Source organism: Puma concolor, chromosome B3, assembly GCF_028749965.1.
Source record: "Puma concolor isolate L17-30 chromosome B3, mPumCon1.1.hap2, whole genome shotgun sequence".
NCBI lineage: Eukaryota > Metazoa > Chordata > Mammalia > Carnivora > Felidae > Puma > Puma concolor.
The window spans coordinates 115,062,649-115,075,872 of NC_141672.1; the positions used below are offsets into that span (position 1 = coordinate 115,062,649).

General features: G+C 42.4%; 1 protein-coding gene across 4 annotated transcripts in view; it reads left to right on the forward strand.

The window, feature by feature from the left end:
• Positions 1 to 13,224, forward strand: part of THSD4 (thrombospondin type 1 domain containing 4) — a 570,947-nt gene that overhangs the window by 469,621 nt on the left and 88,102 nt on the right. For all 4 annotated transcript variants that reach the window (XR_015252788.1, XM_086711100.1, XM_086711101.1 and 1 more), the window contains one exon: positions 1,151 to 1,355. Coding sequence is in view for 3 of the 4 variants with exons in the window: in XM_086711100.1 (XP_086567226.1) it covers positions 1,151 to 1,355 (205 nt within the window). In the remaining variant the exon portion in view is untranslated. The remainder of the gene's footprint in view (positions 1 to 1,150; positions 1,356 to 13,224) is intronic.

Consider the following 13,224-nt stretch of genomic DNA (forward strand, 5'->3'; position numbering starts at 1 on the left):
GCCGACCACTTTGCCCCCCTGGGATGGGGTCTGATGAGTGCTCTTTAGAATTCAAAGAACCAACACAAGCCTGTGATTCCGCAAACATGTGTCTCAAGTTTTAGAGTACCATTCTGATTTCAAGTACCGTTCCCTATCCCCATAACCCAGTGAATGAATCCTGTCATCACAGCGCTTCATTGTCCAGCTGTCATCTGCTCACTTCCATCTGCCCGTAGAAATGTGACAGAATTCTTTGCTCCAACCACATGCCCACATCTTAGATGCAGGAAGCATGATCATGAGCCCCGGAAGTAGGAAAAGACTGTATAAAGGTAATGATCTTGCACTTTGTTCCAAGTGCAAAATAAAATGGCCCCAACAGAAACATGAACAGGGAGGGGAAAGATAAAGCAAAAGAAATCTTTGAGTCATGGGAAGATCATCGTCTAGCTCGCTGGTGTCTCTGGCCTTTGCCTCCTTCCCCGCTTTCCCCCAGGAAAAATGCTTTGGGGGAGCCAAGCCAAATCCTGCTGCTCAACTCTTCAGAGCCACAGTGACCAGCAGAGACCCAGATCTCGACCAATTTGACCTAATGCCCTAAGATGCTAAGCCTGCGAGTACCACTTCTCAGGGTACTTTGCTAAGCATTTATACGGTCTGTCATTTAGAACACAAGACTTGGGGACAAACCCCAATTTTCAGTGCAATACTTACCATGGAGCCAAAGAACTTTGTATAGAAATCCCAGATGATCTCTCCCCTCTGAGTCCCATAGGGGGATGGATGTGCAGGACAACTTCACTGTCCAGCCAGTATAAATAAGTGACCGGCCCCCACACCCTCCCTGCTCCTTCTCTCTGCGTAATTTCCTCCTTATAATTTGCCACCACCAAGCGTACTGTTTGATTTGCTCGTCTTGTCTACTGTCTGGGGCCTGCACCCGGCCCCTAGAGTGTACATTTCATACATTTCTTGCCCAGAGTCGGTGCTTTGTGACTGTCCATCGAGTGCAGGAAGAATGAACTTGCTCACCTGCAGGGGCTGAATGGGGGCAGGAGGGAGGTCGGTTCGAGACCCAGTAATAGATCTTCCATTGCCCCCTCGCCCCGTCTCCCCTCGCACTCCTGTTACATGCTACAAGAGTCTTTTGTTTTCTACCTCTCCACAGAGCATTGGCTGTGATGACTACTTAGGCTCCGACAAAGTTGTGGACAAATGCGGGGTGTGTGGAGGTGATAACACAGGCTGTCAGGTTGTGTCAGGCGTGTTCAAGCATGCCCTCACGAGCCTGGGCTACCACCGAGTTGTCGAGATTCCCCAAGGAGCCACCAAAATCAACATCACCGAGATGTACAAGAGCAACAACTATTTGGGTAAGCTTGGTCTTTTTCCAGAGGAAACCCTCTGTCACTACCAGATGATTCGTTCCTTCCCAGGATCGTGACACAGCAGTGTCCAGAGGTCCGTAGACACGTAGAAGGTGCCACTGGGGCACGCCAAAGCACCGCTTGACCTCCCCCTTGAAATGAGAAGCATGGGTGGAGAAAATTTTAAAAGTCCTTGCAAATAAATATTTAATACCTACACATTTAAGCCAGCCTTTTTTCCTTCCAAGAGCAACGTGGTTATGAAACAGGTGATGGGCTAAATGGTTTCTCTGAGGGGCGCCTGGGTGGCTCAGTCGGTTGAGCATCCAACTTCAGCTCAGGTCACAGTCTCACGGTTCGTGAGTTCGAGCCCCGCGTCAGGCTCTGGGCTGATGGCTCAGAGCCTGGAGCCTGCTTCCGATTCTGTGTCTCCCTCTCTCTCTGCCCCTCCCCCATTCATTCTCTGTCTCTCTCTGTCTCAAAAATAAACATTAAAAAAAAAAAATTTTTTTTAAATAAATAAATAAATGGTTTCTCTGAGATGGGGGAGGCTCTATAAAAAGCCAGGGTATGTGCCAGTCTTTGTTCTGTTGGGAGTTCAAGGTGGCCAGGGGCCATTGATGACCCTGTCTGGAGCTTCGTTCCCTACAAGTCTAAAGTAAAACCATTTTTTCTCTTCTTTCTGCTTCATCTGCCTGAGGCAGCAGGATGTGTAGAGCATGTGTGTATCTTCTTAACAGCTGCAGTCATTTTGGTCAATGTCGTCAATATCAAGAAGCCGTTTTAACCCATTGTCCTGCTGAAAGTTAGATCTTTGTTGATACTTCCTCCTGGGTTTCTGGCTGATTGCATTTTACACAAAGCCAATCAGGCCATACAAATTAATTTTTACCAATTTTAGGTAAGCATGTGCAGATTAACCAACAAAATAACACAAGGAAAGCAATTCCTGAAAGTCATTTCATGAAGGCAATATTCATTTTCATTTTTTAATTATGTCTTTCACTTAAATGGCACAGACACTATGTGCCAGGCACCATTCTTAGTGTTTTGCCTCTACTAAATTATTGAACCCTCTCAACAACCCTAGGGATAGGAGCAGTTCCTATCCCCATTTTATAGATAAGGAAATGAGCACAGAGAAATTATGTAACTTGCCAACATCACCCAGCAAGGATGAGGAAGAGCTGAGATTCGAACCCAGGCAGTCTATCTCCAAGCATAGCAGTCTATGAAGATATAATACCCATGAGCAGTTCTCAGAGTTCTTCTGGTACACCATTGGCCATGCAGCAGTCAGTGGTTGCAGCAGTTGAGAGAAGTGGTTAATTTTGCAAATTTCAAGTACCAAGAACACCCCTGAAGATAAATCCAGACCCAACAACTCCAAATGCCACAGCTCTTCTCTCTGCACCCAGGAAAATGCAACTGAAATTAGCTTCACCTGGATTTATTGGCAGGAGGAGGAAGGAATGGTAGGTGAGACCCTGAGACAAGTCCAGTTAAAGTGGAGAGCTGACCCATTGGCTCTGGCAAGCCCAGGAGCCACCAAAGTGACAATAAGCCCAGTTTTCCCAATGAGTGGTTTGTGTGTTATTTTTAGTTGTGAGAAGATAGTCCTTGTGTGTGTTTACTCCTTTTTTTTTTTTTTTTTTTTTTTTGAATGTTAGAACATCACATCTCCATAAACATCCCATCTTCTAGAGTGGAAAATGTTCTTCAGGGGATTAGTTGAAGCGTCATTGGGTGCAAGTGCACCAGAAAACAATGCCACTTTTCACGAGCGTTGTGTTGTTTTTAGTAAATTCTCATTGCTCAAATTAGTCCTGTTCAGGAAACAGTTTTTAAGTTGTGCCCTCTGAAGAGAAAACCCTGGGTGAATATCCACTGGATGTCTGAATGGAAACTGCTCTCGGAGCCTCGGTGTTTGCATCTAGAGTATGGGAAGAAGAATCTTGACCTTGTAAGTTTACAGGACAATTAATGGCGTAACAGATATGCAGAACCCTATCACTTACTAGCAACTGACCAATGTTCGTTCCCTTTCCTTTGTCTCCGAGACCTTTTTAGTACATCAGAGCTTTGTGGAATCAAAATTCCCTCTCCCCCTAAAAAAGGCTCAATGAAAGGGTGATGATTCAGAAAGTCAAATTCAACCTTGTATGCCCAGAGAGCAGTTGGGTGCATGAGAAATCCAGAGTCCTTTGCCAATATTATAGGATGGCATGTGGGCAAAGGAGGGAGAATGGAAACAGAAGAACAGGCCACAGAGAAAGGAGGTTCCAGAGGTGATGAATGGGACCTTCTGTCTGCAGCACTGAAACTACATGCAATGCTTTTTTTTTTCCTCCTTTTTTCTTATGTTTATTGACATGTAATTCATGTATCGTAAAATTCAACCTTTTAAAATGTACAGTGGTTTGGATGGTATTTGTCTGATCACAAGTATTCTCTTTAGCTATCCCACCTATCCTGCTAAATCTCCTATTCTGTCAGGCCTGTATAGTTTAAAAGTTAAATTGCATGGGATTGCCTGAGATTGTGTAGAAGCCATTAGAACACAGGTGTCTCTCGCTATTTTTGAACTGTTCAACAACTGTGTTTTACATTACACATTTTCTTTTTTTTTTTTTTTTAATTTTTTTTTTCAACGTTTATTTATTTTTGGGACAGAGAGAGACAGAGCATGAACGGGGGAGGGGCAGAGAGAGAGGGAGACACAGAATCAGAAACAGGCTCCAGGCTCTGAGCCATCAGCCCAGAGCCCGACGCGGGGCTCGAACTCACGGACCGCGAGATCGTGACCTGGCTGAAGTCGGACGTTTAACCGACTGCGCCACCCAGGCGCCCCTACATTACACATTTTCAAACACTTAAACGTTTTTTGAAGAGATATGTGGTGGGTTTCTCTACAATTTTCCAGGTAATGGTGAAGGTTTTGGTTTTCTTACTGTGTAATTCCTGGCTAGGAAAACTATTTTGTGTAAAAATGTGACTTGACGCACAAAATTGATTTGGCTGTCCATGTACAGCTGTTCTGTAGAATTGGCAATAGAGAGGGAAGGAATAGTTCAAATTTGTGTCATTGCTTTCAAACCATGCACAGTTTTTCAAAGTTTTTCAGTTGCCCTGTTTCTCGGAATTACCTTTAGTTATTTGTGATGCAAATCAAACTTTTTCTGGTGAAACACTTGATGTTTTTTAATGACTAACTCTCCAAACTTGATAGAAATGGAAAATAGCTTTCTATGAAAACAGAAGGACTTATATTATTACTGCTGGAAAAGATGGTCTTATCACCTCATTTTAAAAGGTTTTTAATTTTAAAACCCTTATGGGGCGCCTGGGTGGCGCAGTCGGTAAAGCGTCCGACTTCAGCCAGGTCACGATCTCGCGGTCCGTGAGTTCGAGCCCCGCGTCGGGCTCTGGGCTGATGGCTCAGAGCCTGGAGCCTGTTTCCGGTTCTGAGTCTCCCTCTCTCTCTGCCCCTCCCCCGTTCATGCTCTGTCTCTCTCTGTCCCACAAATAAATAAACGTTTAAAAAAAAAAAAAAAATTTAAAACCCTTAATATGTAAGTGCCTTTTCTAGGCCAGTCGCTTAGTTAATGATAACCGTCGTGCTATATGTATGGTAAGTACCAGAGTCTCCAAGCATTTTGACGTACGTGGCCTTCTGATTTTTAAAATTGGGCATTCTTTACTTTGCTTGCTTCGAGAAAGATCTAGAATTACTGAAGAAGCAATGATAGAGTGAGGATGTGAAAATTGAAATTTAAAAATCAAAACTACATATGCGGAAGAAGGAGGCATACATCCCCCAAATCTTGACTAATATGTAAATAGTAATGGTGCATTCAACCAGGCGCTGAGTTTATGGCTGAATTTGGTGCTTTCAACCAGACGCTGAGTTTGGTTTTTTCCATCAAGAACTGGACCCGCTAGGGGCATCCGGGTGGCTCAGTCAGTTGAGCATCCAACTTCGGCTCAGGTCATGATCTCATAGTCCATGAGTTCAAGCCCCACATCGGGCTCTGCTCTGACAGCCCGGAGCTTGGAACCTGCTTCAGGTTCTGTGTCTCCCTCTCTCTATGTCCTCCCCTGCTCATTCTCTGTCTCTCTGTCTCTCTCTCTCTCAAAAATAAATAAACATTAAAATAAATTTAAAAAAAAAAAAGACCTGGTCCTGCTAGGATGCAGACTCCGAAGGCCGAGCTCTAGCCCTGGTCCTGCTATAACCCACAGGGGACAGACCCACCTGGAGCTGGGGCAACAGGCCAGCTCAGCACTTCGTGACGCCCACTATTTCTCTGGGCAAAGCTGGAGAAACCGTGACCTTTAATGATACACAGATTTCAGGAGGTAGACCCTTTGTCTCATTTTAGATTGGAAACCAATGAATTTCTGCAGAACTGAGCTCCGCTTTTATTTTTAAGTTTATTTATTTCTTTTGAGATATAGAGAGGAGGGAGGGAGGGGCAGAGAGAGGGGGAGAGAGAATCCCAAGCAAGCGCAAAGCCTGATGTGGCGCTCAGATTCTCAAACTGTGAGATCATGACCTGAGCTGAAACCAAGAGTCGGACACTTAACCAACTGAGCTACCTAGGCATCCCAAGCTCCATTTTTTAGTGTTTATCTGAATTTGTCCACATGCTCCAAAATATACACTATTTGGTGCATTATAGATTCCTAGATGATAGATAGATATAGATAGATAGATAGATAGATAGATAGATAGATAGGTAGATATCTTTTTTTTTAATGGAAAAGGCTTTGGAATCCATGGATCTGCTAAAGGCTATCTATTGTGCTTTTGCATGAGAGTTATTCTGAACCCTGCTCTTTGGAAATAAAAAGTTAAACCTAATTTTATTAAAATGATTGACATTTTATATTACTTACCTCTTCCTTAGTAACAAGATGTTGTAAAACTATTCTACCGGAAATATCAAAGTGTGGCTAGTGCAGCTAGCTCAGCTTACTAATGTCATTATGTAACAGTTCAGAAATCAGACATAAAAGCATACCAAGCAAAATTGATTCTACAGGACGTGTTCTACCTGCCAACATGCTACATGTCATAGAGCCTGAGACTTGGAAGAAATTTGTTAAAGGTCTGTAAGCTTTAAAAAATAAATTGGCAATACCTTTACTTTTAGGCATGTTTTCTTAAAAGTTTTAAACAATAATAATAATCACCGGCATTTAAAACATCAAGTATCATGGATCGTCTGTAGGTTGCAAACCTTTCATTTACTAGCTGAGCTGCTCTCTATATGGGAAAGGTTGGAGTATTTCAATAACAGAACGTCTTACATCCGTATGATAGTTAATCCCAAAGATCTGTCACATGCATTGTAAAAATTTTGAACAATACAGATGATATAGAGCAAAAAGATGAGATTCCTTCTTTGTGCCAACCCCATACTGGGTCCGCTGCCTTCAGGTGTTAATTAAGACACATAAATGACCACCCTTACCAGCTCTGTGTGTATCAGTCCTTTGTGGAAGTACAAAAAATATATATATCTCTAAAAGTGGTGTTATTATGCATACTTTCTGCAATTTGCTTTTTTATTTTAGTATTATTTCATGATACCTTTTCATATTACTACATAAAGCTAATTCATTATTTTCTGAGTGCAGAGTATTCCATACAACAGATGTAATGTAATCTAGTTCAGCAGTTCCCTATTGAGGGATGTTTAAATTGTCTCATTTTCTAATATTGCAAATAATACATTTGATTTGTGGTTCAAGATGGCAGACTGAGTACATGAGGGTTCTTTTCCCCCCTTCCTCCCAAGATTCCATCAAAATGATACGAAAGGAATAAGACAGGGTATAACCTACAACCACCAAGAAAAGAAGAGGGGGGGCATCTGTGAAATGATTTTAACAAATTTCTGGAACACATTTCTGAAAGCAGATGGAAGAATGTTCTCTAATAGAGCAGAGGAAATCATAGCCTTGGTAGCTGAGGGGATAATAATGAGGAGGGGGCAGCCCGTATGCAGAGCCCAGCAGCCTCCGGGTCTGGGGGCAGCAGATAAAATGCAGGGTGGGAGAAGAGAATGGAACTGAAAAATGGAGGAATATATGAATGGGCACCCACCCCCACCCCCCGGCACACACATTCAGAATGCTGGCCTCAACCTCCTCATCCAAAAGCTGATGGGAACTAGAACGTGGCTGTGAGGATTGGTGCCCCCAAGACCTCAGTAACCATTGTGGAATTGGAGGAAGAAGCAACTGAATGACCGGTGCCCCATTTTTTTCACCCTCTAAAATTTGGCCTATTGACAAGCTCTGCCAATGTGTACAGAATTCTCAAGCAGCCTTCCCATTGCTTTCATCTTAAACATCAATAGACAATAACATAAGTGGACAGCCAAGGATCAGTAGACATTTTTTTAAGCCTATACCATGAAAGAAAAGCCAAGATATATAACTTAAAAGTTGTTTCTAGAAGAAAAAGAGCAAATTCTTGGAGAAGAAAATTTAAATAAAGGTCTTCTTACAAGTAATGCTTCCATGAATATCCTAATAGGTATATCCTTTCATACTTATGTAAATATTTCTGTAGGATAGATTCCTAGAAATAGAATTTGTAGGTCAAATGGAATGAACACTGAGAGAGAAAGTAAGATTCCTCTACAAAGTGGTTGTACCAATTTGTACCCCCACCAAAAGTGCCTTTCTCCAAACCTGGACCAACACAAAATATTGTGAATGTACTTATTAACTTTTACTATATCTTTTTTATTTGCATTTTCCTGACCACTCATTTTTATTGTGATTTGTACTCCTATGAATATTCTATTTTTAAATTGTGTTTGTGGTTTTCTTACTGGTTTTAAGAACTCATATAAGTTATGGATAGTACCCATCTTCTGCTCATATACATATCAGTCTTTATCTTGTGTTTCAACTGTGCTTATCATATCTATTATTCTGTGGAGAAAAATTTTAATCTTTTTTTTGTCAAACATGTCAATCATTTTTTTTTTTATGGCTTGTGGGGTTTGTTTTACTTAGGAAGACTTGCCCACCTCCCACATTATAAAATTAGTCTCTAGTATTTTCTTCTATTATTTTTATACTCATTTTGTATATTTAAATACTGATTTGTGTAAATTAATTTTTGTGTGTGGTGGGAGGTAGGGTTGTCACAATGCTATTTATTAAATTTTCCCCACTCATTTGAAATGCCACCTCTACCATATATTAAATTCAAATATATGTAGGTATTCTTGTGGGTTCTTGATTCAAGTCCACTGATCTATTTGTCTCTTCCTGTTTGGGTAACATATCGTTTTCATTACTGTAGTTTTAGGTTTCATTCTTTTGTAGGTCAACTTTCTTCTCCCTCTCTAATTCCCTACCCAAACACTTTGCTCTTTTCCTAAATTTCCTTGAGTATTTTTGTACATTTTTTCTACGTATACTTCAAAATTGTCAAAATCCATAAAACTTCTGCTTCTCAAGTGAGATTGCAATGAATTTATGGATTAATTTGAAGAATAAAAGAAATGGCTTCATAACATTGACTTTTTTTTTTAATGTTTGTTTATTTGTAAGAGAGACAGAGAGACAGAGCTTGAGCGGGGGAGGAGCAGAGAGAGAGGGAGACTCAGAATCCGAAGCAGGCTCCAGGCTCTGAGCTGTCAGCACAGAGCCCCACGTGGGGCTCAAACCCACAAACTGCGAGATCATGCCCTGAGCCGAAGTCAGATGCTTAACCAACTAAGCCACCCAGGCGCCCCTAACGTTGACTCTTTTGAGTCAGGAGTATAGCATATCTTCCCATTTTGTGTTCTTTCATAAAATTTCTTTATCTAGAGTTTGCATAGGTTTTATTAGGTTTATTCCTAGGTATTTTATAGTTTTTGCTAATATAGTATAAGATCTTTCCACTGTATTTCTAGTTAGTCATGCCAGCATGTATCAAATCATGTATTTATTTTCTACCTGGACATCTTGCTAGACTCCTTTAACAATTCTAATAGTTTTTCACTTATTTAACATGGATTTTTCTAGGTGGAAAATCTTGACATCTATAGATAATAATAATAATGTTATCTTCTAATGCATATTCTACCTCTTATTATTCACTTGTCTTGTGGTACTTAACAGCTTAAACCTCTAAAAAATTTTGGACTAATCCAGAAGTTTGGAATAATAATGTCAGTGGGTTTTTTTGTTTTTTTTTTTTTGTCTTGTTCCAACATTGGGAATCCTTCTAATAGACGTTTGCAGAGTTCTCTGATATGTAACTTTTATCAGAGTAAGGAGTTTTCTTTCTGTAACCAGCTTTTAACAATTTTTATTAGAACCTGCTCTTGTTTTTTCTTTTCCCCCAGTGTCTGATTATTCTTATTTCTCAATTTATATTTATGAAGTTCGTGGATATTTTCTTATTAAGTGGATTTCCTCCAGTTACTGCAGTGGCTCCCCCAAATTCACTTATTGAAATCCTAACCCCCAAGGTGGGGGTTTTAGGAGATGTGGCCTTTGGGTGGTGAGTAGGTCATGAGAGCAAAGCCCTCATGAATGGGATTAGCATCCTTATAAAAGAGGCCCCAGAGAGATCCCTGACCCCTTCTGCCATGAGAGGTTATAGGGAAAAGACAGCCATCTAGGAAGCAGAATCCTTTGTCTTACACTTCCTAGCCTCCAGAGCTGTGAGAAGTAAATGTCTGTTGTTTACAGGCCACCTGGTCTGTGGTATTTTATTATAGCAGCTCCAGTGGACTAAGTGACTTAAATCTGTCTCTACAACAGGCCGTTCCTTCAAATGGAGCAGAGGCACTCTGGTGTCAGCGTGCTGTCTGACAGGCCTCCTCTGAGTGTGTATCGGCAGGGGGCAGACAAGGAGTAGACAGACAACCAATGTCTCTTGGAGATATGCAAGGATTCAATAGGATAATAAACATGAACCATCTACCTTTAACCTACCTTATACCAAGTCTCAAGTTTTCCTTATAATGGCTCCACAGGAAACAGCCTTCTCTTCCACCCCACTGCTAGAGGCTTCCAGGATTATCCAAGCTCGAGTATAACATTTTGTATCTTTCTTCTTAGACATCCAAAGCCTCCCTGATCTCACTTGATTGCTCTAGCTGTGTCCCCATGGCTTCTGTGTCCCTGTCTCTCTCGTTCCTTTTCCCCACAGAGCAAAGAGGGAAACGAATGGATGTGTGTGTTCCGTCTCTCCCCTGTGCTGACCTCATTCTAACCAGAAAATGGCTTCTCTGAGGTCCACATCTGTAACCATGGGCTTACCCCTCCCGCCCCGGACTACATCCTGCGCTCTGAGTGCATTTTTCTGCTCTGCTCCTGTCCACTTTCCAGTTCTTGGCTTTGTCTTCCATGTATAGCCCACCACTTCCCACTGAAACTGCCCTTTGCAGAGCCACCATTCCACCTGGGATGCTCCTGGACAAGTTCCTTAACCTTTCTGAGATTCCCTTTACTCACAGGTTAATTAGGAAAACAATTGTAGTTTCATGGAGCTGTTGACTTTAAGTGAGATGTAGGTAAAACACCTACCATCTTAAAGGTATTCAAAAACTATTTGTTCCCTAATCTTTCTAGATCAGTGGTTCTCATCCTGGATGCACACTGGAATCCTAGGAGGTATGCTGTCTGAGGCCTATTTGAAATATGCCAATGGCTGGCTCTTACCTCCCAATTGAATTGGCCTGGGGCACAGCTTGGGTATCAGAATTTTTAAGTTCCCTAGGTGATTCCCATGTCCTTGCAGGCTAAAAGACCTGTTCCGTGTTACACTGGATCTCAACTAGGAGCTGTTTTGTTCCCCCAATCCAAAGAGAGGCCAGGGGTGCTGCTGAACATCCTACAATGCACAGGACAGCCCCTACACAAAGAACTGTCCAGCCCCGAATGTCAGTGGTGCTGAGAGGAGAACCCCTGGCCTGTGTGCTCACCCAGATCCCTTTGGGGCTAAAGTTTCATGGGTCAGTTATTTAAGAATGATGTCTAAATAATAATAATAAATGTCAAAGGTGCTACTGGGATGACAATTCTACCTACCAGTAAGTTTGCATTGATCAACTCACTATGAATTCTTAGTTTCCAATCTAAGCCCCTTCCTCCCATCTCCCTTCAATATTTCACCCAGTCTGTTGGCCATGGGCCCCTGAGTTGCATGCAACCCCAGCAACAGAAATCCCGGCTTAGAGCACCTTCCTGCGGGCTGTCTTTCCGGCATTCAGAACCCTTGCTTGCTTTCTTAATACATGGCAAAAGAATAAAAGACTGAGAAAAGGAACAGCAAAGAGTTAGATTTTTCCTGAAGTCCCGTAAGACCTTGATTGTATCTCCAGTTTGGCACTTGCCATGTTTTACTGTAATTTATGCATGTGTTCTCCCCAGTTAGGCTGTGTACTCTTTGAAGACATTCCAGCCTTAGACATTCCTTCTCTCAAGTACCCTTTGTGTGCTTACAACCGTGCTGAGTGGTGACATACAGAAATCAAGGTTCTCCTGAGACTACACATGTGCTGTGCAGCCTGTTTCAGGGGCCTGTGCTCAGACACCGTTAGCCTACCTTCATCACGAGACCTCCTTCGTGGCACTTGAGTCCTATGTTTCGCTCCTAGGCTGTTGGAATCCTGGGGCCACCTTCTTTGTGTCACACAGCACTTACACAACTGGAGAAGGGGGGGGGGGGGTGGGGTGTTGTATCAGCACCTGCATTTATAGCTGAGGACGCTGAGCCCAGCGTGGTTGAGGGACCTGCCGAGGTGAACAATTTATGAGTGGCTGAGTCAGGCATTGTCCCTGCTCGTGGCCGTTGGCAAGAAAAATGTGGCCAGGGGATGAGACGTAGGGGAGAAACTGTGCCTTCTCCCTTCCCCCAGCAGTAGAAGAGAGATATACTCAAACTCCTTGCAGCCTTTTTGTCCCCTCCACACTGTTCCATGCCTCTCCCCACTACTACCTCCTGCTTGATGAAAGTCATCAGGCCTGCCCTCACCAAGAGCCCACGGGCCAGGTTGTCATAGTTATGCCTTAGTCACTAGACTTTCACCATCTGCCTTAGCAAGAGCTCTTCTGAAACCAGCATCTAAAAGAACAGCCACCTCTTAAAAAGAGTAGAATATTTTGGAGACATGAAACATCCTGGTTTTCTTTCTTCTTTTTAAATTGTAGTAAAGCATATATAACATACAACTTTTCGCTTTAATGATTTTTAAACATTTAATTGGGCGACGTTGAATACATTCATGCTACTGTGCAACTATCACCACTATCCATTTCCAGAACTGTTTCATCATCCCAAAAGCTGTACCTAAGAAACCATAATGCCCCATTCCCCCCTATCCTAAATCCCTGGTAACCTCTCCTCTCCTTTCTGTCTCATGAATTTGCCTATTCTAGGCACCTCATACAAGTGGCATCATACAATAATTGTCCTTCTGTGTCTAGATTATTTCTCTTAGCATAAGGTTTTCAAGGTCCATCCTTGTTGGATGGCGTCAGAAACTTGTACCTTTTATGTATAATATCACATTTTGTTTATCCACTCATCTGTTCATGGATGGTTGGGTTATTCCCACCTTTTGGCTATTGAGTACAGGTAACTGTGTGAGTCCCTGCTCTCAGTTCTTTGGGGTATATACCCCGGAGCGGAATTGCTGGGTCGTACAATAATTCTGTGTTTAACTTTTGAGGAACTTCCAGACTGCTTTCCACAGTGACAGCACCATTTTCTGTCCCCACCAGCCATGCACACGGGTTCCAGCTTCTCCACATCCTTGCCAACACATCAAGCGTGTCTTTAAGAGTATTTAAGCAGATGGTAAGACATGCCTCTGTGGTCTGCGTTCGGGCATAAGAACAAGATGCTGAG